General features: G+C 52.7%; 3 protein-coding genes across 18 annotated transcripts in view; 1 reads left to right on the forward strand and 2 right to left on the reverse strand.

Annotated features, from left to right (window-relative positions):
* On the forward strand, positions 1–4,049 carry C13H1orf210 (chromosome 13 C1orf210 homolog). 9 transcript variants are annotated; one of them, XM_072975802.1, is made up of 6 exons: positions 1–167; positions 312–601; positions 1,719–1,972; positions 2,415–2,461; positions 2,697–2,813; positions 2,960–4,049. In XM_072975802.1, the coding sequence occupies exons 5-6, from the start codon at positions 2,795–2,797 to the stop codon at positions 3,280–3,282; spliced, it is 342 nt and encodes a 113-aa protein (XP_072831903.1). In that variant the 5' UTR covers positions 1–167; positions 312–601; positions 1,719–1,972; positions 2,415–2,461; positions 2,697–2,794; the 3' UTR covers positions 3,283–4,049. The 9 variants fall into 9 exon arrangements, with proteins under 9 accessions (XP_072831903.1, XP_072831900.1, XP_072831902.1 ...); XM_072975799.1 differs by lacking the exon at positions 312–601 and adding an exon at positions 602–695; XM_072975801.1 differs by lacking the exon at positions 312–601 and adding an exon at positions 602–695 and having other exon boundaries at positions 1,719–1,813.
* Positions 4,050–10,777: 6,728 nt separating this feature from the next.
* Positions 10,778–14,027, reverse strand: TMEM125 (transmembrane protein 125). 2 transcript variants are annotated; one of them, XM_072975807.1, is made up of 4 exons: positions 13,918–14,027; positions 13,249–13,405; positions 12,454–12,603; positions 10,778–12,215 (listed from the first exon to the last, which is right to left on the reverse strand). In XM_072975807.1, exon 4 carries the CDS (start codon positions 12,070–12,072, stop codon positions 11,413–11,415), a length of 660 nt encoding a protein of 219 aa, XP_072831908.1. In that variant the 5' UTR covers positions 12,073–12,215; positions 12,454–12,603; positions 13,249–13,405; positions 13,918–14,027; the 3' UTR covers positions 10,778–11,412. The 2 variants fall into 2 exon arrangements, with proteins under 2 accessions (XP_072831908.1, XP_072831907.1); XM_072975806.1 differs by lacking the exon at positions 13,249–13,405.
* A 9,928-nt stretch (positions 14,028–23,955) lies between these two features.
* CFAP57 (cilia and flagella associated protein 57) overlaps positions 23,956–24,716 on the reverse strand; it is a 54,608-nt gene continuing 53,847 nt past the window's right edge. For all 7 annotated transcript variants that reach the window (XM_031684122.2, XM_006200554.4, XM_072974626.1 and 4 more), the window contains one exon: positions 23,956–24,332. In XM_031684122.2, coding sequence (XP_031539982.2) covers positions 24,127–24,332 — 206 coding nt within the window. In that variant the 3' untranslated portion in view covers positions 23,956–24,126. The remainder of the gene's footprint in view (positions 24,333–24,716) is intronic.

Consider the following 24,716-nt stretch of genomic DNA (forward strand, 5'->3'; position numbering starts at 1 on the left):
TTGCTGGGGTAGACGGAGGGCTCAGGGAAGGTGACTGAGGGTATAAAAGGACAAAGAGGCACTAGGCCTGGGGAAGAAGAGTAAGGCAAAAGATAGATGTTCAGAGCCCAGCTTTGTGGGGTCACAGGATCCTTGAGGTCAGGGTGGAAGCTGTACCCTCTATCCAGGTAAACACACATGCACACGCTTACACACCTTTTGCAGGCAGTTTTGAGTGTCCTTGGTCCCTCTGGCTTTGCCTGGAGAATGCTCGCCTCCTCCCCTCTGGTTCCTGCCTGCGGCCTTCACAGGCCTATAATTCTCCTTTTCAGCTCTGGACTTTGTACCTGTCACCGGAAATTCACTTGTTTATCAGGGCCGCCAGCTTGAGAGGCTGCCCGCTGAAGGCTGCCCCTTCTAGGATCTGCGGGCCCCCTCTCTGGGTCCCAGCTGCACTGCCCCCCCCCTCCCCCCGGCCCAGCACCGAGGGTGGGGGTGAGGCCTGCGCCAGAAGGTTCTCCGTGAAAGCTTGGGAAGATGTAGAAATTAGTCCTTCCTATTGGAGGCGCTGCCCTCCGCCCTCACCCGCGGCTTCAGCCCCGCCCGCCTGTTGCGTCTCCAGGTGAGTCAAGCGGCCGCTCTGGCCCGCCCACCTGTCCAGGTCCCGCCGGCCCCAACCGGAAGCTCCCTCCGCGGACTGTGCACAATTCCTACAGGTGGGGAGCAGAGGGGAAGACAGTGGGGGGCCTGGGGGCGGAAACCTACAGATCCCCGAGGGCTCCTGGGAGCAGGAAAGAAGCTACAAATCAGGGTGGGGTGTGTGTTTGTCGGTGGAAGAAATGTGATCTGGAGGGGTGGGTTGACAGCCGGTGGAGTGGTGTGTGTCCTTGGGAAGAAGCCACAGGGACAGGGCAGGAAGGAAAGGAGTAGGAGTAAAATCTTAGAAACGTCAGATTGAATTCAACTCATTTCAGTTTAACAAAATCTTATTTTTTGAGGACCCAGTGCCTAGTGTGGGGTCCACAGAAGGCACCCAAGGAATGTTTGCTACTGAATGGATGGGTGAATGATTTACCTCTCCTTTCTAATGCCACCCCCCCCCCATCTCACAAACACGCACCAGGCAGCTGACTGCCCAGCTCTCTGCCAGAGCCAGGTCGCACATTAATCAGCCTAATCCCTGCCCAGGGAGCTGCCCCTCGAGTATCTGGCCAATTCTGACTGCTGGTTGACTGGGCAGGGCAGTGAAGGGGGTCATGAAGGGGGTCCTGGGACAACCTCACAGGCAGGTATGGTCTGACTTGGGCTTGAGGGATGGGGGCTCAAAACTGGGGATGAGGTGGGGGAAAACAAAAAACCAGGGAGGGAGTGGCGGGATGTGTGTATGTGTGTGTATATGGAGCATGGGGAGGGAACTGTGGAGAAGAGGAAGGAGAGTTTGGCCTGAGGGCCGTATGCTGGCTTGTGAGGCCCTGAAGGATGTCCTGAGGAATCTGCACACAGCCCTGGGGGTGACCAGTTAGGAGTTACTGCAAGTGTCAGAGGTATAAGATGAAGGCAGCCTGGACTGGGGCAGTGGCCACGGGGTGTGGAAGAGGGGCAGGCATTCTAGGGAGATTGAGAGGAAGAGCTCATGGGGCTCCGTGACAGTTTGGAGATGAAGATGGAGGGCGTGGATAAGGTGTTGGTGTTAAAGAATGTGGCCAAGTACTCCCCTAAACTAGGTGCTTCTCTCCTAGGTGCTTTCCTAGCCTGGATGCTCCTCCCAGGTCCTCCTCTGATTCAGTCTGCTCCGCTCGCAAATTATCTCCGGCACTAGCTGTTCCTCCTCCAGGTACTTCTGTAACCCAGATGCCCTTCCTCTGGGTACTCCCAACACTCAAGTGCTGCTCCCCCAGACACTCCTCTGATTCAGAAGCTCTTCCTCCAGATACTCTCTTAAGTCAGATACTCCTCCTCTAGATCATCCCCAGCCCTGGTGATTCTCATCCAGGTAATGTCCTGATTCAGTTGATCTACTTTTGACTGCTCCGTGAATTCAGCTCCCCACCACCCCCTGGGGCAGAAGTGATGAGACAAGGGATGTGCCTGAAGGGCTGGGGGTAGCGACGGGATAGCAGGTTCCTGACTCAGGAGCAGAGGGATCAGGGCTGCCCTGGCTGTGTCTGGGGCCTCCTGTCCTGGGTGGGAACTGGCAGCATCCTTTAGGTGTGGTTTCCACTTTGGCTCCAAGCAATTGCTGTTGTCCAGCCTATGGGAGCCAGGACCGCCTTTTCTCCCACCCTCCACCCTCAGCTTACCAAGCAGGGTAGCAGCCTGGACTCTGGGCCCTGATATCAGAGGCCTGGGTTCAAGTCCTGGGACTTTGACTGAGTTAGTGCACCTTTCTGGGCCTCACCTACAGAGTGGGGATAATGTTTGTATCCACATTACAGGATTCTGTGAACAGGTTGCCTGGTGCCTGAATCAGAAGTTGTGCTCAGTAAGTTCCAGCATCGAGTTATTTTTCCAGCCACTTCCAACGTTCCTTTACAAACAGCCAAGTTCTGTGGCTCTGCTTGTTTTTCTCCTGTGGACAGCTGGTTACGGTCGGTTGTCCAGTCTCTAGAGTTCGTGCAGTGCCCTGACGTGGCCGTGAGTGTGGCCTGGAGTGTGCACCCTGTGGCCATCCCTGACGCCCACGTGTGTGTGTGTGTGTGTGTGTGTGTGTATTCCAGGAGTCTGTGCCCAGGGGCTGCCTGGCATCTGGGAGTCTCCTTAGAGCCAGCAATCTTCTGGCAGAGGCTGAGGCTCACCAGTGTCTTCCGGCCCCTCCATGAGTGAGATAAACCAAAGTGAGTGACAGTAGGAGGGAGGCTGAGGAGGGGGTGGGCTCCCCTTAGATGCTGACGTTGGGGGGTGGACCCTGCCCCCGCTCCTCTTGGGGTCCTCAGGGAGCCTATCTGGGGCCCTATCCATAATTCTGTCTCTTTCTCTGCAGCCATCATGGGGCCCTCGGAGCTCCCCACAGCATCAGCCGTGTCCCCTGGACCGGGTGGCGGGGCCCGGGCATGGCCTGTGCTGGTTGGGGTTGTGCTGGGTGCTGTGGTCCTCTCTCTCTTCATTGCACTTGCTGCCAAATTCCACCTCTGTCGCAAATACCGCGCCAGCTACCAGCACCGCCCGCTGTCTGGGCCGGGGAAGGGGGTCCGCCCCGAGGCGGGTGAAGATGAAGATGATGATGGCTTCATCGAGGACAATTACATTCAGCCTGGGGTTGGTGGGCTGGGGACAGAGGGAAGCAGGGACCCCTTCTCCCTGTGAACCCTGATCTTGAACTCCCCAACCCCTGTGCCTGACAGCTTAAGGATAGCAGATACTTCGTGGGAACCACACACCTCAGGGACTTGAAGGCTCGGACTTAGGGGCTGACCAGGAGTAGAGCAATCCTCCTTTCTTTGACACTAGCCACCAAAGTGACCACGACCCTCTCTTGCTCAGTAACCCTCAATGGATCCCTGCTGTTCTTGGGGTAAAGCCTACCAAGGGCCAGACTATGAAATCAGGCCTCTGTCAGCCTTTGGTTTCCTTTCTTGCTTTTCCCTACTTTACCCCCTATTTAACTAATTATTTTTTATCCCCGCACCCTCACCCCCCTCAACACGCTGTTTCTCCATGGACCTTTGCTCACACTCTTCCCCTGCCTCGCTGCCCTTCTGTTCTCCCAAATCCTCTATGACAGTAAGGAAAATCCTTGGCCAGTAGACCCCATGTGGCCTGCCTATATGGCAGCATTTCAGATGTGCCCAGATGGTAACATTTTAGCAGGTGAAAATCAGTGTGCCAAGTTTCTTATTGAAATTTTTTCCTATCAATCAAGTGGGTAATCGAAATGGTTATAATATATTATGTTTTTCATAGGTATGAATAAACCTATTTTCATTTTAAATAAAAGTAAAAAGTCACTCATTTAAAAAATTTTCCTGAACTGGAACTTGTGTATAAAAATGTGCCTTGTTGCTCAAAGCTATGATACAGTTTGGAATCCCCTCCCCAGGACATCTTCCCAGTGCCTCTTCCTCCTGTAACACCTGTGAGTTTTCTTACCACTCTCTTGTCACATGTCATTTTATTCTGTATCACAGTTTGCACTTAGCCCTTACTGGGCTAGACTGAATTCTCCGAAGCCACAGGCTGTGCCTCATTCCATGTCCTCAGAATCTTGCAAATGGCAGATGCTATATAAATACTTGTTGTCTTTGTTGAATTACTGTGGGCTGAGGAGTGAGTGAAGGAAAGGTGAGGGAGTGGAGTCAAACATGGAAGACTTTAAGAAGAACTTCGATGGAGAGGAGTCGGACAGGGTCATGGTTGCTGGTGGGGATTCTGGGTGAAGGGAGGCAGCCTCAAGATGGCAAAGACTTGAGGAAGTCTCTTTTGGTTGCAAAGGATGGAAAGAAGTTTTGGGGGAGAATTAAAGGGACAACTGACTCAGAAGGGTGGGAAGCAGGTGGTCCCAGCCACCCGAGGTCAGGCATGGGACCTCTAGTGTGCTGTCATTTACGGGCACTTGTAAGACTCCATGCCTGGACTCCCGAACTCTTGGTTCTGAGTTTCAAGTACTCAGGTGACAGAATCTGACTGGCCCAGTTTGGGTCAAGTCCAACCAGCTCTGCCCTTTGGGGGCAAGCTCTGGTAACCCGTTTGTGATTTTGGGAGCCCACTTGTTTGTTTCAGGTCAGTCCCAGACACAGGGAGATCATCGGGAACCAGGAAGCCATCCACATGAGTCCACCAGATGCAGTGCTAGCCTTTGAGGATTGAGCCAGCAGAGAAGGGCTGACTGATGTAGGGGGCTGTGTGAGAAAAAGGCAGGTGGGCTCAGAGGGCTCAGCCTAGGGTCCAGGGTGCCCAGGCCAGTGATGAAGCCGAAGAGGGGGATGCTGTGTGGGGATGGATTGGAGGGGAGAGACCAAGAGAGAGGTGGTAAGATGTGCCTAAGCTGTTGCATAGGGAACAGAGAGATTCCAGAGATGTGATGGAGGCAGTGTTGACTTGGGGAAGGGCAGGTATTTGGGTGAGTGAGCATTCAGAGCTGGATGTAGGATTTTCAGGGGGAGATGCCCGGGGCAGCTGAATTCACAGGGCAAATTTCCGTGTGCAGGTGTGGGTTTGGGAATCGTCAGTAACAGGGTCACTGAGACCCTAGGAGTGAATAAGATCACCAGGGAGGAGGCAGAGTAGAGGAGGACTGAGGACTGACTTCTAAGGGTTTGTCCGCAGAGGAGGATGTGCCTGGAGAGCTTGGGAAGAAGCAGCCGGGGAGGAGAGGAGCCCAACCCCAGCAATTGTTCCTCTGTCCAGAGACGGCTGACCCTTGCAGGCCTGGGAGGTCCCTGTGTCTGGGACAGCAGCGGATGCTACCCTAGCCTGAGACCCCGGAGAGCACACTGAGTAGCAGAGCTAAGGGGCCCGGGGTGTGTTCTGGCCTCCAAGGGAGGAACTGCTGGGAACAGAGTGGAGTCTGTCCCCTGCCTTCACACATCCCCAAGGCCCACCCCCCGCCCTGAAGAGCTGCCCTGCCTGCTGTTCTGGGCCAGGAAGCAGCTCACATCTTCTCTGGGACTTGAGTCAGAACCTCCGAGGGATCCAGGAGGAGGAAAGGGCACAACCCCAGATCAGAAGTCGCTTTTCCTGAGCTCAGCGCTGAGAAGGGTTGGCAGGGAAGGTGTCCTCTCAGAACCTGCTGCGGGTGGCGTGCCTGGCTGAGCAGGGCCCTGGGGTCATGAGAAACTTGACCCCCGAGAGAGGCCCTGCTGGATTCCCCTGAGGACTGGTTCCCACTGCATTCCCTGTGTCTGGCCCTAGGCACAAAGACAGCACCACTTGGGACCCCTGGTTCAAAGGGCCGGGATGCTAGAACTGCTGTGAGGTCTGGGACTCGGCTAGACCCCTCCTCCAGTCTGCCCTCTTCTGGCTTCAGACCCTGGTCCCAGCCCGCCTCTGCCCCCAACCCTGCACCATGTTCTCACCCCTCAGCAGCTGCCCTGGGAGCCCCAACCAGACCTGACTGCACAGGACAACCTAGCTTCCCGGCTGCCTCATCCTGCTGCTCCCAAAGCAAGGCCACATCCCTTGCCCTTGTGTGGAGGCCAAAGACGGGGTCACACAAGCCACAGGCATGAGGTTTAAGAAGCCCAGCAGAGCAGCAAACTGAGTAGAGAGCACAGATTACCTGGAGTCAAATCCCAGCTCTGCCATTTATGTGCTGTGTGACCTTGGGCAACTTACTTACCTCCTCAGTGCTCCAATTTCTTCTCAGGAAAATGAGGATCATAATAGTCCTTGCCTCACAGTTTTAGAAAGATTAAATGAGTGATGTGTAAAGTGAAACAGAGCAAGCATCTGTCCCTGTGGGCATCCCCAGGGCCATCGCTCCCCATAACAGGTGATCGGTCTTAATCCTGCAGGAGAGGCTTGTCACGCCTCCTCCCTCCTCATTCGGTCTGGGCTGGGGCTTGAACATCTCTGATTCCCAGGACTCAGGTCAGAAGATCTGGGCAGGACAGCAAAGGACTTGAATTAGAAGTTCTGGTGCTATAGGATATCATGAGAGCAACAAGAACAACAGGAACCGTAACACTGATGTTTTGACACGTCCTTACAATAGCCCTGCTGGGCAGGCACTCCGTTTTCTAGCCTGAGAAGCTGAGGCTCAGACAAGTTAACTGCAACTCACCTGCTTCATTCAGCAGCAAAACCATTATCTCACCTCTAGGCAGTGATCAAACAGCTTGAGAGAAGGAACATTCTGGTAGCTGGACTTGCTCCCCCCTGCCTGGGCTGGCACCCCTGACTACATGAACTAGGCCCAAGAATTTCAGGTTCGTGAGGGCAGGCTGTGAGGGTTGAAGTGGTGTGTCCCATACCTGGCCAGGGAGGGGACCTGGGCGGGTCGGTCCCTGCTGTGCCCAGGGCAGTCTCACGGGCCCTGGGGAGCAGTCCAGAAGGCAATCTGGTCAGCGTGCCAGAGCTGAGCATGAGGTGCCTTGTGTCAGTCCCCCGAGGCCCAGGGGAAGCACCTTGATGGAGGTCTCACATGGGGTGGGACTAGATAGGAGGGAAGGACCACCTGGACTGGAACAGATTTGGAAGTTTCTGGAATATGCATCCTGGTGACCCAGGAGGCACATGTCGCAAGTTTCTCTCCCTACCTCTCCTGCCACCCAGTGGGAGCGTCTGGGAGGGCCAGCCCACCCTCTGCCACCCTCATCAGCTCCCCCCGACCCCACCATGTACTGCTGAGGAGACCCCCTCATCACCCAGGCCGTGACTCTCTTCATGGCTGGTCTCCAGTCTTCCATGGGCTCTGAAGCCTTCGGCAATCTTGCTGTTTTCTTGGTTATTCTCCAGAGCAGCTCTTAAGATGGCCTCCGCCTCACAGAGAGGGTAGTTGTTGGTCGGTTTCCTACTACCAACCCACACACTTACCTGGGTCCACGTTCTTACCCCTCTCCTATCCAAATAGTGTTATGAGCCCAATCCCTCCATCCTGGGCCCAGGTCTATCCTCCTCGCCTCCCTGCTCAGGGACTTTAAGACCACCCTGTTCTCTGCCTTGTATCTTAAACTTCTCTTTCTGTCAACATGGACCCATCACATCTCTCCCATCCTGAAAAAGCTCCTCCAGTCAGTCACAAAGACCTGTCAGTCCCACTGAGCATCCAGGGAGACTGTCCTGACTCTGTCCCAGCAGCCACCCCCTTGTGCACCCCCCATTGTCTTGCATCTGGAAATGGCATCAATCAACTAACTGACTTCCCTGCCTCCGTTTTTACCCTATCCCATTAATTGTCCCTGCGGCAGGCAGAATGGTTGTCCTAAAATACAACTCTGGCCAGGCCATTCCTCTGCTTACAGTTCCTCACTGGGCTTCCTCTTGGCCTTAAGAAACTGTACTCCCTGCTAGGGAGACTCTGAAGCCCGGGTGGGGCCCAGGGCTCCCCCTAGCTGCACCCTTGCTTCTCGCCAGCTAATACTCTGCGTTCCCGCCACACAAACCCTCCTTGGTTCCTTGAAGGAGCCAGTTCTCTCATCTCTGGGCCCTTCCTCTGCTGTTCCTTCTTTCTCGTATCCTCTTCCCAACCTCTGGAGCTCGGCCAGCTGGTTCTCACCCATCAGGATCCAGCTGAGATGGCACTTCTAGGGTTGCACGGCCATTTCTTCTCAGTCTTTTTCTCTTTAGGCTAATCCTGGCTTCACATTGCAGCCAGCAAGTCCCAAGTCCTATTCTGGTCAGAATACTCCCCCAGTTAAAATCTTTCCATGTTTCTCAGTGTCCTGAGGACCAAGTCCAGATTCCTCAGCTGGGCTGACAAGACCATTTGACAGACAGGAGTAAAGGAGGAGTGATGCCGGGGGAGCGAGGGGGAAGCTTCCCGCCACGCTCACTTTCTCACGACGAGGGAGGCCAAGTCTGCAGAGAGCTGGGGGTTGCGGAGAGTGGATGCTGGGGTGTGAAGGGAGAGGAGAGAACTTGAGGGCCGCTGTGGGAGCAGGAGCTGGCCAGGGAAACACAATGTAACTGCGTTTTGGACCTGGTTGTGATGAGGGGTGAGGACTCATGGCGACACCAGGCTGCCTGGTGTGTGGATTCTCTTGTAACTGCTCCCTGCGAGGCAGCAGGCGCAGTGAAGGCAGATGGGTAGTTGGGGTGGGGGATTCCTCCACGGAGGGGATTTTGCTGGGAGGGTGGGGCCAAAGGTCAGGGGGCTAAGGAGTTGAGGACTCTGACAAGGAGTGGGTGAAATGATGTCACACAGAATCTTAATCAGATGGGAGATGAAGACAGAAGGGTCTGCTTTAGAGAGAGAGAGCAGAGGGGCCAGTGGATGCCTGGTTGCAATGGGTACCAAGACGGGGTTTGGTGAGATGCTTTGTGCAAACAAGCTGGAGGTGGGAGGTCGTGGGGTCAGCATTAGGGAATGAGGAAGTAGTAGCATTTCTGCCTCGCCTGGGCCTCCACCCAGCTCTTACTGTCAGTCTCACGTCATAGTTGGGTGTGAAGATGCCAACTTCCACTGCCCTTTGTTATAGGTCCTTTGTGGGCACTATGTTCCTCATCTGGCATCCTTCCCAGGGGAGCGTAACGCGGGCCTGGCCTACAATAGCTGCTCACCCAGACCTTTGGTTGTGTAACCCTTCCCCCTCCCAGTTTTCTAGGCCTCTGTGTTTCTGTTTAGTTTCTTAAAAGAAATATTGTGAAAGAGTCTAACCCTACTTCAGCTGAAAAGAAACAGGATTTCTCCCCATTTTACAGGTTGGAGAGGTATTCTGTGGTCCTCAAATGGCCCAGGAGTTGGTGATAGTGAGGGCATCCTCTTGGGAGCCCACGAAGAATGAGTTTCTGGGGCAGGTGTGTGGGGCCTCAGGAGGGAAGGATTCAGGGCCAACAGCAGACAGTGGCCTAACTTCCCTACCCTTCCCATCTATAGGTGGGTCTCACCAAGCTGAGTCCTTCATCCACCCATCCACATAATACTATGTATGAGGCCTGAGCCAGGAACTAGGGACATATTGATGAAGAGGTTGCAGACCCTGCCAGGAGGAGCTCCCTGACTGGTTCGGGAGATGGGCACACAGAGAAAGAACTGTGGACTGGCATCTACCTTTGATGGTTTGGGCACAGGAAAGGGGTAACTCGCTAGTTTAGGGGGAGAGGGTGGGGGAAGACCCCCTGAGAACCTGGCTCCCTAGAACACAGGGTCTTGAGGAGTATGAAGGCAGGAGAGGACATATGAAGGCTGGGAGAAGTGAGGGACTGTGGTGGGGTCATGATGATGGGGCAGCAAGGCTGGATTTTGGGGTGCTTCAAAGGGAGAGGGAGGCCAATCGTTTTGGGGAGTCTGTACATTAGCCTGCAAAAGCATCTGACGTCACTAACCTGGATGCTGGATGCTGAGATGGAGGAACTAGCTCAAGGTAGAGAGGACAGGGGGCTCACTTTGGAATATGTGGAGCCTGAGGATTCCCTGGGGCTCCTGGACATGCCCTGTTGTTTTTGCTCGAGTTGCTCTCTCCCAGGGTTGGCAGCACCCTTCCCCTCATCCATCAGCTTAGCATCTTCTCGAGGAAACTGCCTTGATCTTGGCAGCTGAAAGCAATTTTCTCCTGTCAGAGCCTCTGCAGCTCCACATTTAACACCTCTTAGGGAGCCTGGCTTCCCTGTCTCTGGGTATCCTCCGTGGGGCTTCCTGTAATCTGGACCTTGCAAAGCAGGAAGTGATGAAAGAGTAACTGGCACTCGTGGGCGCTCCTCCAGTGGACCTCTATCCTCGCCTGCACCACAGAAGGGGAGATCCTTTCCAAGGCTGCCTGCAAGCAGGAAGGGACTCCTACACCCAAATGGTTTTAAACACCCCTCCCATGCCCGGGAACCCAGAGGCAGGCCAGCCGGTGCAGCGACTACACAGACCAGGAGGTACTGGTTTCAGAGGTGGGGCAGGGAGCTGCAGCCTCTGGAGGAACCCCAATACTTCAGGCTTCATCTTGAATCTTGAATCAGCACATAAGCAACTGAGAAATGACTCAGCATCCTCCCTGCCCCCTTCCCTGGGACCAGAAACCCAATATCTTCCTGAGGCTGAGCATCCCCTCAGCCTGTCTCCCCTCCGGCTTCCTAGTACCTAAGAGAGAAAACCAAGGCTTGACTGAGGACACTTTCCAGGCACTTTTTGTCAGCCTAAGACAGGTGTGAAGGGGTGGCTGTCGGGGGAGGGGAAGGGATGGTCTCCAGTTGAGATGGGTAAAGACAATACCAATAGGAGCCAGCACTTTATTGCACATCTGCCATGTGCCCAGTCCACAATGTCATTTGACCCTCACAATCCATGACCATTACCATGACCATAACTTTGAGGAAACCAGGGCTCAGAGAGGTTAGGCCCGAGCCCCCCAGCTGGTGAGCATACAAGGGGTTCTCCAGTCCAGGCCTGATATTCTGGAGCCTGTGTCCTTTACACTTTGCCACCGCTCGCGCTCCTCAATGAAGGGGACTCACTGGGCTCAGAGTGGGCAGTGGGCCTCTCCTGGGGAAATCCCTGATGGGTGTTACAGGGCGGGGTTGGCTTTGAGGGGTGTTAGGAATAGGGACCAGGAATCTTCAGGGATCCCAGACACTTCTTTGCCTAGAGGCCCCAGACACAGCCAGGCAGACTCTGACAGTTCCGTGAGCCCCAAAGAGAAGCATTCCCCTCCCTGTGATGTGGGTGTCTGGGAACACATGGGCGCTTCCTCACACATCACACAGTCCCTCAGAGGGCTGGACAGTCTTGGGGACATGCACATGCTCATACACGGTCACCGTCCCCTTGGTGCACGTGTGCACACACACACTCACTTGCGTCCAGGCACAGTTCTGTGGGGGCTGAGGCAGGTGGTGGGAAGGAGGGCTCGGTCAGATGAGGCTGGCGATGCTGGACGTGGTCTCGTGACGTTGGCCAGCAGACAATTGTCCTGAGATGCTGAAGACACTGCCATTGCCTCTGCGGTCACTGTGGGTGGAGGGGGCGGCTGCACGGGTCGGGGGGCAGTGTCTGCTCACGGCCACCTGATACAGCAGCAAGCCCAGCAGCAAGAGTGCGCCCGAGGCGGCCAGGGTGATGCCCGCGGACAGCATGGCGGCCAGCGGCCGGGCGGGGGCAGGGGCAGCGGCCAGCCCCGCCAGTGTCAAGCCGGTGACCAGCAGCACCAGGCCACTGAGCAGCACCACCAGGGCATCGGCACCTCCGCCGCTGCGCAGCAGGGCCACGTGGTGGGGCTGGCGGAGGCAGTTCATGTCCTGCACGGCCGAGCTCATCAGCTGCTTAACCAGAACCAGCAGGGCCAGCATGCAGAGCACTGTGCCCACTGCCAGGCGCCACTCACCCGAGCGACTGCTGGTGGAGGACAGCAGGGCCACGCCACCCGCCCCGCAGCCTGCCACCAGGCCCACGGCCACGGCAAAGCAAAGCGCCGAGCGCCGCGGCTGCTGGGACCACCACAGCTCCACCTGCTCTGCCATCACATCCGGGGGCAGCCCCCGGCCTGGTGGGGCCCGAGCCCCTCCTTCAGACATGGCTGATCTGGGCACAAGTAAGGGCAGAGGGCAGCGTCAGTGGTCAGAGGCACTGATCACAGCCTGGAGCCCCCACCACTTGCGTGGCAGCTAGAGGCCCAGAGTCCTGTTCCTCTCACGGTCCAGGGGATGGTCAGCATCACCTGCAGGGGGTGAATCACACTTGCTATCTCCCCAGCCCCCCTGCCCCTCATGGTCTCTCCTGGGAGCCTTGGGCATGGTCCCTGGAAATTGCCCCTCTGTTCCCTGCAATCTCCCCCTCCAGAAACGCCCCTCCCTAGAACCACCCCTTGGGAATGCCTCTCCAGTGACCCCAGGAGAGCTCCCTCCACACAAATTGCCCACCAACCCCTCCAGGGAACCCCCTGCCCAGCCCCTGACCTCTCTGGCTCTGCCTTTCTCGGTTGCCTGTTCCATCCCAGCTGGCCGAGGGAGCTGGTGCCACGGTGGACGATGGGACTGGATGAAGACCCAGAGATAAAGCCTCATTCAGGATCAGACTCACATGGCCTCAGCTGTCACCGCTGGCTCCTGGGGGGAGGGTTGTGGGGACTGAGGGGCCTTATGACTTAACCCTTCTGGAACCAGCAGCCTGACCCTGAATATTCTCTCTTGGGGCTGTGGCTCTTCCGTGAATCAGGATCTGACCCCTGACACCCTCTTTCCCCTAACAGCCCATCCAATCTCACAGCCAAGGCTGCTGTTCCCAAATCCCTCTCTCCCTCTAACCCAGATCTCCCTCCAGAGCTCTACCCATAAGCCGGTTTTCACCTTGATGTCCCATAGGCACCTCTGGTGCAACAGGTCTCAACCCAAGCTTATGTGTCATTTTACCCCATACCTGTGCCTCCTCTTGTGTTCCTCACTTGGGCACGTCCTGGGAACACCACCTCTAAACATTTCTCCACCCCATTCCCTGCCCTCATCCCCCTGCTCCTGACTGTCAGCCTCCCTCTCCACAGCTTCCTCACTGCTCTTCCTGCCTCCCCGCCTCTTCTCCCTCTCACCACACCCCCACACCATCCCTTTCAGGATTTCTCTGAAGTGGTACAGTGGAAGGAGGGCTCTGGACCGGAACCCCTGCTGCTGTCCCTGCCACCATGGGAATGTGGGCGAGGGACCTCGCAGTGGTTCCTCATGGAACACGTCTTCCAGAGGCCATTCAGCGTGACTCACACTGGGCAGAATACTGCAGCCTTTGCCCTCAAGGAGCCCCAGTTTACAGCCAGTGTGTTCATGTGATGAGTGCCGGCTCTGGGTCAGTCAGAAGAGGGCTTGGGGGAGGTCAGAGAAGCCCTGATGGGTTCACCTCTTGGAGCCTCAGGCTCCTAATCTGAAAAGTGAGGACAATAGCCTTTATCTTGAGGGGTCAGGACATTAGAATCTCCACTAAGAATTCCAGCAGGAATTCTAGGGCCCCCACAGATGCCCAGACATGCTTTTTGAATAAAAGAACACAACGTTCTCTCCTCCAATTCAGAATGGAACTCCTGCTTTATACATAGGACGCAGGTCTGATCATTCTGGGAACATGACATCACGGCTGTATGTGGGTTACAGCCCTGATGAGGTATCGGTCTTCCACAACCCCTGGGCAAGGGCTGCCTGGCACACAAGGCGGGAGGGGCAGCTGCAGGTGCCCCCAAGGGGAGTGGGGGAGGGGCTGAAGGAGGGGCCATTCAGTCAGTCCCGGCATTCCCCAGGGCTGTGACTTCACTGGTCTGAAAGTGCTTGCACAGGTGTGTTGGGACCGCGGGCCGGACCGGGGGCGGGGTGGAGGGTCTCAGGGTAGGGCCAGTGGGAGAAGGTGGGGTGGTGGGGGTAGGGGGGCTGGGGGGCACTCACAAGAAACCTGGAAGTGCTGGATCCGATCCGTGCAGCCAGGGCAGGTGGGGCACTCCAGCTCCGTTTCCGGGGGAGGCGCTTCACCTGCCTAACCTGCACCTAGGTGAGCCCTGGGGGGAGGGGTAGGAGGATCAACAGGTGTTTCCAAGGCAGGGCCTGAGCTGATTGGCTGACGTGGCATTGCTCCTTTTGCAGGGCTGAGGCATTCCTGGGAAGGGAGGGGCTTCTGCCCGCTGCTGTTAAAGCACAACATGAGTCCCAGACCTGGGCAGCAGGAGGAATGTTGTCTACTTGCCCCAGAGCCTGGACCTGAACTCACTCCCCAGCTCTGACCCCAGCTTAGCCCCAGCCTTAACCCAACCCCAACCCCCAAGCCCTAACTAGAACTCCTAGCTCCGACCGCAGCCCCTACCCCACATCTCAGCCCAAACCCTGCGTTGCGAATCCCAACCCTAACCCCAGACCCAGATCTCAACCCCAGATCTGGCTTGAAACCTCAGCTCCAAATTCTGGAATTAGGTCTTAGTCTGCAACCTCATCCTTGACCCCTATTCCTGAATCCAGCCCCCAGATTCTAACACCAAACTCAAATCCTGCCTCCACCCCAGATTCCAGCACCTGCTGACTCCCAAACCCAGCTCTAGTACCTCCATCCCTTGGCACTTTCCCCTAGGGCTGGAGCCCCACGGCCTCTTGCTCATTCTCCTTCAAGGCTTCAAGTGCCTGACCAGGGTAGGTTTGCTCCACATGTCTTGGCCCAGCTGGGGAGGCAGGATTTGAGTGCACAGGGAGGAGGAGGTGAAGGCTTTTCAGGTGGGAAACAGAAGCTCCCTTGCTTAAAATGCTCGCAGAATGAACACTTCAGGATAAATGCCATACTCCTTCACAGGGCTCACACAGCCCCTGCCATCAACAGCAGGCCAGTCATTTGCCACTGGTCCCCGTCCCCCAGCCAGAATGCATGTCTTTCTGTTATGCATGTTCTGCACGGCTTTGTGCTTCAGGTTGGTTTTTCTTTTCTTTTTAAATTGAAGTATAGTTGATTTACAATGTTGTGTTAGTTTCTCTGGTTGACTTTTGAACTCAAGAGTTCCCTCTCCCTGGGATGTTTACCCCCAGCCTCGGTCTGGCCAACTCAAATTCTTCAACTGAGACGTCACCTCCTCCAGGAAGCCCTCTTTGACCTCCAGGCTGGTTTTGGTGCCTCTTTGGGGCAACCAAGGCTCTTGTGCTTCCTCCATAACTGCTCTTACTGCATGTGCTGTGATTGCCCTTATTTACTTACCCGTCATCCTCCACTACATGTGTGGTTCCCAGCAGGTTCAGGTTAAGCGCCTGTTTTGCTAACAACTGTGACCTCAGCAGCCAGCCTTATGCCTGGCACATGGAAGGTAATGAGTAACTCTTTGTTGAATGAGTGAGTGTGTGAACTGCAGGTGTGGGGGGATTTAAGCAGGGGGCATGTGAGATGAAGTTGGAATGACAAGTTTGGCTCCGGTGGCACTGGGACTTGAATTGAGGCTTTTGGACTCATTTGAGGTACCCATGGCAGGTTCTGAAGTATAACAAGGACCTGGTCAAGGGCTGTGCTTCTAATAGGTGAATCTGGCACCACACGCCACATGATAGGCGAGGTGGGGCTGGTTGGAGGTGGTTATAGGCTGGACTGAGTAATGTCTCCTGCTCTCTCTCCTTCTACTGTGTTTCAAATGGACCAGAAAAACAAAATCAAAGTTATCTTTGCATTATCAGCTCTCAGAATAATTACACTAGACCTGTCCATGCTTCTCTTTGCTTTGCTCCGTGGAGATGACCGGGGGGCCAGTCACAATTCTAGAGCAGTGCTGACCAATAGAAATATAGTAACGCGAGCCACTTATGTGATTTAGAATCATCTAGGAACCGCGTTAAAACAGTAAAAAGAAACAAGAAATTAATACATTAAAATTTTAATTTAATCCTCCAATATTTTCATCTTAATATACAAGTGAATAATGAGCTCAGTCAGTCTTATTTTGTCTTGAAAATGCGCTGTGTGTTTGATACGGACAGTGCATCTCAGCTCAGGCTAGCCATTTTCCTAAAGGTCAATCACCACGTGTGCCTTGCGGCTCCCTCACTGGACGGTGTAGCTCTAAATGGTTCTTGCCCTCAAGGAACAGTCATGGCAGGCTGACCACTGCAGCGGCCTGGCAGGGCTCGGTGGCTTGGTAGCTGTGTTTCTCTCTTGTACATCTGACATTTATTTTTCCTCCTGGTCCCAAGGAGGGGCCAGTCCCAACCAGATCCGGGGTCCAGCTGTTCCGGATAGAACTGGACAGGGAAGGACGTGAGATTCCTCTCCCCAGCCCTCTCCCCTGGGGCTTTGAGGGGAAGTTTCGGGCGGAGGGAACAAAGCCTAGAAGCTTCCCTGGTTTAAACATTGAGCAGGTGAGACTTTGTTCTCATTCTGAGTCTTATCAAATAACTCAGAGTTAAAGTGGACAGGCAGGCTTCTTTCAGGGCTGTTGAACTCTGTCCCCAAAGCAGAAGCTGTCAGGGCAGCTCAGATGGGCAGGAAGGATGGCAGGGGGAGGAGGCGGCAGTGGGCAGAGAGCGCAAGATGTGGATTCTAAGTGATCGATTAGATGGTAAGAGGCGGAGGATGAGGCCCTGCAGCCCAGCCTCCCTGCTTCTGCCACATTCCCACCTCAGACTGTTCACCACAGGGTAGCTAGAGTGATCCTGTTATAAGGTAAAGCAGGCCATGTCACTGCTGGCTGTGCCTGAGTCCCTCCAATGGAGAACCAGCCAGAGACCTCCCATGATCCCTAAGGCCCTCTCTGACTTCATCCCCTGCCATCCCTCTCTGCTTGTGTGTGCTCAGAGCCTTTGCATTGGCTGTTCCCACTGCCTGGAATGCTTTCCTCCCACGTGGCTCTCCCTCTTGCCTTCCTTTAGGAAGGTGCCCAAATGTCACCTTCTCAGTGAGACTTCCCTGGCTATCCTGTCTAAAATCACAGCTTTCCAATACTTCCTATCTCCCTGCCTTTAGTCCTTCGGTTTCCTTTATTCTCTTATGTATTTCCTTAGCACTTGTCACTGTCTAACGTGCTATGTTTTTTTTCTTATCTGTCTGGAATATTATCTGTCTACCCCTTGGAAGATAAGCTTCACAAAGGGAGGGGTTTGTGTATCTTACCTCCTAGAACCGGCCTGGCATATGATAGGTGTCCAATGAATGCTTGTGAACAAATTAATGAATGAACAGTAGAGAGAACACTGGTTTGGGAACTAGATTGACCTTGAAGTTTCCAGTCCCAGCTTGGCTTAACCTCCATGTGTTCCAGTCTCTTCATTTGTAAAACGGGGACAACAGTACTTCGTCTAAATAGTTGGTGGGTGGCGAGGGGGAGAGATTAAATAATACAATTAATTCACTCAGCAAACATTTACTGTTCTCATTCTCTGGACCAGGGATTGTGCTGGGTGTTGGAGACACAGCAGTGATCAAAAGAGGTCCTGTCCCTGCCTGCCTGAAGGGCAGTTGGAGGATAATGGGTTTAGAGCACAGGTATTGCTGCAGGTCTTCAATAGCTCCAGGCAACCCGCCCCATGAGTGACAGCTGCCCCAGACAGACATCTTTTGGAGTATCTGCCCCGCTCACCATAACCAACTTCACTGCAGGGATGAACCCCAGCAACTGGGATTATATTCTGTGACCTACGCTTATGAGTATAATTGATGGACAGAGGTGAGCCCCAGACTCAAGCTAGGCCCCAAATATTCTCTTTTGGCAATTTAAAGTCAGATGAGACAGAATGACCATCATAAAAAAGTCTACAAGTAATAAATGCTGAAGAGGCTGTGGAGAAAAGGGAACCCTCCTACACTGTTGGTAGGAATGTAGTTTGGTGCAGCCATTATGGAAAACAGTATGGAAATTCCTTAAAAAACTAAAGATAGACTTAACCGTATGATCCAGCAATCCCACTTCTGTGCATATATTCAGAGGAAACTCTAACTTGAAAAGGTTTATGCACCCCAATGTTCATAGCAGCACTATTTACAATAGCCAAGACATGGAAGCAACCTAAATGTCCATCAACAGATGATTGGGTAAGAAGTTGTGGTATATACACCCAATGGAATACTACTCAGCCTTAAAAAATAATAAAATAATGCCATTTGCAGCAACAATGGATGGAGCTGGTGATTATCATACTAAGTGAAGTAAGTCAGAAAGAGAAAGAAAAATACCATTTGATATCACTTATATGTGGAATCTTAAAAAATGAGACAAATGAACTTATTCACAAAACAGAAACAGACTCACAGACATAGAAAACAAATGTATGGTTACCAGAGGGGACGGGGGACAGGGTGAAGGGATAAATTGGGAGTTTAGGGTTTGCAGATACTAACTACTACATAAAAAATAGATAAACAAGGTTGTACTGTATAGCACAGGGAAGTATATTCATACCTTGTAATAGCCTATAATGGAAAAAGAATATGAAAACTGAATCACATTGTACATTGACTATACTTCAATTAAGAAAAGTAAAAGCAGACCAGAGATTCCTTGTCAGCCTTGGGGCATCTACTCATAGGATGCTAAGGGTACCCTTCTGCCAACCCAGCTGGCAATGGGAGGCTGCTCTGCAGAGAGGCAAGAACAAGGTGTGGGGGGGTGTTCCAGTTGTGTCCCAGGCCTGGGTTCAAGTCCTTAGTGAGGCCTGCTTGTACCACTGCCCTGAGATTCCATGAGACATGCCCAGAGCCAGATAATAAGCTCTCCCTTTTTGCTTACATTGGCTGAGGTTGGTTTCTGTTTTTTGTAAACAAAGGAGGGCACCCAGGGGTCCTCAGTTCAGAACTAGAATCTCATCGTCTCACTGAGTACTAGAGCACACAGTAGGTGGTTATTAAGTGCTAGTATACACTCGTTGCCCCTGCTGATTCCCACCATGTGACACATACTAGATGAGCAATAAATACAAATGCTTATACATGACAGGTCATGGGAGGTGATGAGGAACATCAGTCTTTCCTGCTGCCTGGCACACGGCAGAGTTCCTTCCTTGTGAGTCTGCTCCCCAGCCCTGCTCATCTCAGACACACTCAAAGCATAATCAGGTCCCTGAAACCCTGAGGTCTAGGGGAGCTTGCCCCAACAGAGATCAGGGAGAACCAGCCCCAGGACCCCTGGTCCTGACATGCCTCCTCTCTCTCCTCTCACTTAAATCCAGAGCAATGATTGCCAGGGGTCCCAGCTGGACACGCAGATACCCCCAGGCCCCCCGGGCCCCCTCCAGCACTTGCTGGGAGCTGCTGGTTGGTGATGGCTTTGTGTAAGAAGCAGTGGGAGTCTGTGCCTCCTCTTTTTGAATCTGAGTGGGTTCTAAGACTGCCCTGATGGATAGAATATTTACAAAGTTACAATATTGCCAGTTTCTAGGCCTAGGACTAAAGAAAATGGCAACCCACACTTCCTAGGTGTTGAAACCCAGTCTCCATTCTCTGAGAAAGGCTATGCATTCCAGTGACGAGGTCCTCAAGTTTCTCACCTAACCTCGGGGCTGACAGCCAGTACAAACTTGCCAGCCATGTGGGTGAACCATCTTCCAAGTCCATCCTCCAGCCTCCGTCAACTTCCCAAGCTGATGCCGCACAGGGCAGAGATAAAGTGTCAAGTGAAGTCCTTCTTGAATTTCTGACCCATAAAATGATAAGCAAAATAAAATTGTTGCTTAAGCCACAAAGTTTTTGTGTAGTTTCTTTTTTTTTAAAGTTACTATTTATTTATTTGTTTATTTATTTAATTTTTGGGGTGTAGTTTCTAATACAGCAATAAATAGCCAAAACAATCGATGATCCAGAATTTTCTAAATAAGGTGGAAGAATTTCATTCTTGCAAAGGAAGAGATTGACAGGAGAAAAAAAAATCTGACTAGAAAACAATTCTAGGCTGAGAACCATTTACTACTCTCAAAAACACCTAAAATATTTTAAATGGTATGTGCTATGAAATATTGATGGTATTTTTAAATAATTGATAAAAATAAGCAATGATGATTGTAAATATCTAGTATAATGCAACTTTTTATAATTTTGGGAGTAATAATTTTAGAATACTTAATCCTACATTATAAGAAGAGAATACAAATAATTTAAGTCTCATTCCTAGAAATCCATTAACAATTAAAGACAACATGAACAAATAATATAAACTGAAGTAATAAGCCACTGCTATCTGAGTTGCTAAGACGAATTGTAATAGAATGGCACAATAATAAACATTATCTTTGGGGAAATGCGGGAGGTTAAATTCAGCAAATCCTTATTTTTCCCTACAGAAAAACCTGTTAGAGAACAGGTTTTTATTACCAAAAAGAAATGTACTACATGAATGGGAGATACGTGTAAGGCCAGCTATTACTTAATTACTTTGGTTCTTTAATTTTGAGATGAGTAACAGGGATTATGAGAAGCCTGACATTCCCCCTTATTCTGAAGCCACATTTAGTTTCTTTGACACCTCTATCCCAAATGGCAACTTCCCCCTCTCTGGCTCTGGAGGAGTGACACCCATGTTCTTCCATTTTTCTCAAATATGTTTTTCTACCACGCTGCCAAAACATTTTTGTTCTTTTATAGTTGCCTTTACACTAATTGTCATATGTTTGTATGTCTTCTCACTGTACGTCTTATCATAAGACCCTGTTTAATGAATATAGAAATTCCTATGGATGCTGCAATGTCTCTCCTGACCCATCCCCATGCTGTATCTGAGACTCTAATAAAATCAAAAGTTAATGTGTAAAACAAACAAACAAACAAAAGAAGTGGTGGGGAAAGGTGGACCCTGATGAGAGAACCTCCTGCGGGGCAGGGTCTTCGGTGCTGGGAGAACAGGATACCAGAGGAGGCTCAGCTGTGGAGCGCACACTCTCTGGCCACAGCTGATGCTAGGACTCTGGGGGAGAAGGGGCCGAGAGCCACAGGATGTCTGGGGCCCAGAAAGAGGGCAGCTCCTGAAGACACAACTGTCACACCAGCACTGAATGAGTCCCCAGAGCTCAACAAAGGACTGTAACCAGATGAACAAGAGCAGAGTCCATATACTAATGTCTTAGGTGACCAGCAGGAGGAGGTGACTGCCAGGCCCACTCTATCAATGAGGGGTCAACTGGCTCAAGGGACCCTGTGAAGGAGGAGGTGGCACCAGTGGGGTGACAGCCCCCATGGGGTCAAGATAAGCAAAGTGGAAGGAGGAGCAGCAGCTACCCCAACACCACCACCCAACAGGCTGGTGTAGGAACACAGAAGACAGAACATTTTAGAGGTAAACAAATGTGTACTTCTGGCCCCAGACTGGCTAGCAAGAAGCTGTGCTCACCCCTGTGCGGCTGAGAAAACACCCTGCTGACCTGCTGGCTGAGGTGCCAGGCTCCGCTAGTGTGGGGCAGTCCCTGCGCCTGGGCTTCCTCTCCCTCGTCCGTCCTCACCCGCTGGACCACAGCCAGCCACCGGCTTAGCTGAGTTTAGCTGTCTGTTCCTTTCACTTCTAGTTTAGACTCCATGGGCCTCACACACCTATAACCTCTACCACTTGGCCCAGTGTTCTGTTTGGACACCTCTCCAGTGCAGACTTAAGAGCATGGGATGTGGAGGCCGCCGGGCAAACTGGGCTGCAATCTGGCCCTGCCAATGTGACCCTGTGCCAGCTGCTTCTCTCCTTGGTTTTGGTTTCTTCATCAGCAACGAAGATCCATCTTGTAGGTGAAATGTGACATCTTCACTTTAAGGCATTTTTTAAAAATTGAGGTATAGTTGACTTATGTGTTAATTTCAGGTGAACAGCAAAGGGATTCAGTTATACATGTTTGTATATATATTCTTTTTCAGATTCTTTTCCATTATAAGTTATTACAGGTATTGAATATCGTTTTCTATGCTACACAGTAGGACCTTATTGTTTATATTATATATAGTAGTGTGTATATGTTATTCCTAAACTCCTAATTTATCCCTCACCTACTTTCCCTTTGGTAACCGTAAGTTTGTTTTCTATGTCTGTAAGTTTATTTCTGTTTTGTAAATTAGTTCCTTTGTATCATTTTTCAAGATTCCCCATATAAGTGATATATTTCTCTGACTTACATCACTAAATATGATAATCTCTAGGTATCTAAGGAATTTTTAAGTTGAAAAATCTGTCACTTGAATGTTGCTACATTCTAGCCACAGTGAATTTCCTTCTGACCCTTGGAAGAGGCCAGTTTCCCTTGTGTGTTCCTTCTTCCCCAGGACCATCTCCCTCCCCCTTTGCTTAGCTAACTCTCTCCAGCCCTTAAGTCACAAGAACCCTCTTCTCTGCATCTCTGTGGCCACCATCTTGGTCCCAGCAGCTGTTCTCACACATGTGATCAGCCACAGTGTCCTCCTAACGCTCCCCCTGCGACCACTATTGTGTTCCACCCGGATACCTGAGTGAACTTTGAAAACACATATAGTGCCTGTCCGCATGGAACTAAGAGCCTAGTAGGAGAGGCAGCATCAAACTCAACGGATACATTATGTGAGGGTTAGGAAGGAAAACAACATGGCGAGCGTAGTTTAGATGGGGGGGTGGAAGGGGTCAGGGAGTGTCCTTCTGAGAAGTGACATTTCAGCTACCATCTGAAGGATGAGGAGCAGCTCACGGAGTGAGGGGTGGAGGTGAGAGCATTTCAGGTAGAGCAAACAGTATGTGGAAAGACTCAGAGACAGGAAAGAACTTGGCTTTTACTAGGAACTGAAAGGAGGCCCGTGTGGCAAGAGCTTGGCAAGTGGTTGGGAGTGACTCTGGCGGCTTAGTGCTGGCTCTGGACGTCCCATACCTGTAATGGGCCTCTGGGGCTCTGCACCATCTGGCCCTGCTGCCATCCCCAACCTCATTCCGAGTCATTTTCCTCTGCAGAGGGTGAAGCTGGTTTGGAATGGAGAAGCCCGGGTTTCAGAAGAGCCCACCTACTCAGCATGACAGTGTAACGGGCTGCTGTTCTTGAGGTCGAGTCAATCAGAGGGCGCCTGAACTTCTCCCTGCTCTTGGGCCTGGTCCCACAATGCGCAACGGACATGCTGGGGTGCACACTGGTCTGGAGGGTTAGATAAGCTGGCCACCGTGACAGGGTGTCGGCTGGGGCTGGGGGTGGGGAGTTGCTAAAGAGAGAGGGTCCCATGTAGACTTTGCATTGTGGCCTCCACCCTGAGTCTCCTTTGTTGTCCCAGACTTCAGGAGAGCCTTGGCAAGCATGACAGCCTTACCTCAGCTCTCAGTGGGAAAACTAACCCAAGAGCAGTGCCCAGAGTTGGGATAAGGCAGACTAGGGGAGTTAGGGAGATGCCTTGGAGACGGTCGGGGTTAAGACTGTCGGCAGGGACCAGCAGAGACTGGAGGCTTAAACATTTGTTATTTAGGTATTAGAAGGGTGTTGGGGACATCTGGGTTCTATTCTTTTGCTCTTTAGTGTGTAAAAAACCCACTTTTCCTGGTATATGTGGCTGGGGCACCCAGTATAGGGTTTAGAGGAAGAGAGGTCCCCCAGAAATGCAAGAGAGGAGCAGGGCCAGGCCCTGCAGACCAAGGGCGACAAGCCTTGAGTGGCTCGGAGGTAAGAGAAATAAGGGCCTGTGGTCCTAGCACCAGGGTCTGCAGATAACGGAAGACGTGGGGCAACTCTGCTAACTTTGCCGTGTTCGTGATTTTAGTCTCATCTTCACACAGAAGTAAAAATTCTCAGAAAACCTCATATGTTTCATAAGTAATAAGAGTAGGCTTTGTCTGGTCCTGATGTAGCTGGCAGAAGAGAAGGCAGGTCAGAAGCGGCAGGCAGCCTCGCCCTTGAGGCCCAGAGAGGAAAGGGGGTCTGGGAACTCGTCAGGGACGGGCAGCCCTGTGCCGGGGACAGGGGCTGACAGCGGTGGCTCTGGATCAGCAGGAGCCCTCCGCCCTCAGGGCCCTTTTCCTGCCGCCTCCTCGGACCCCTGGCTAAGCAGAGAGCCAGACGTGGTTGTGGACAAACACCTTTACTCCGCTGGCGTCCCGAGATCCCCAGGGCAGGAGAGAGAGGCCGGTGTGGTCAGTGCTGCAGGGGCTGCAGCCCAGAGTCAGTCTGGGGACAGAAGCACAGTGCTTCTTCTGGTGTGGCTGGAGATGGCTCACCTGGGGGTGGGGGTGGGGGTCACTTGGTCTGCGCCACTTCTGACCCAAGGAGTGAAGGCAGCCGCATCCCAGCGAGGGGGTGGAACCCTGGGACCTGCTCCTGCTCTTGGATCTGGTCTCTGAGGCGCTGGATCTCCAGGCGTTGCATTTCAATGATTCTCCCAGTTTCTTCTTGCTCCTTCAGTCTCATGGTGGGAGACATGCCAAGCATGTCCTCTCTGGGCACTGGAGGGGACAGAGCAGGACGAGCGTGGGCCTGTGACTGGACTGCTGCAAAGCTTTTTTGAAACCAGCTTATCCTCCCTCCCTACCTCCCACCCCTCACCCCCACACAGGTTTATGGAGGACCTACAATGGGGTAGACACTCCATCCCAGATGCTAGGGATACAGGAATGAGCCATTTCACTATTTGGCAGAGAAGGAGACATGAAGAGACATGATTCGGAGTATAAGGCAAATGTTAAGCATGACCTCAGCCTGGCCCCTCTCCTGGGCTCCCCAGTCTGCTTGCCCCGAGGTCCCCTTCAGCGGGAGCTGCTCATTCTCCCATTCTCCACACCCCAACAGGGCGGCACTCACCAGTTGACCTAGGTTGGCCCCCTCAAACC

This window comes from Vicugna pacos, chromosome 13 (genome assembly GCF_048564905.1).
Source record: "Vicugna pacos chromosome 13, VicPac4, whole genome shotgun sequence".
In the NCBI taxonomy this organism is placed as follows: Eukaryota; Metazoa; Chordata; class Mammalia; order Artiodactyla; family Camelidae; genus Vicugna; species Vicugna pacos.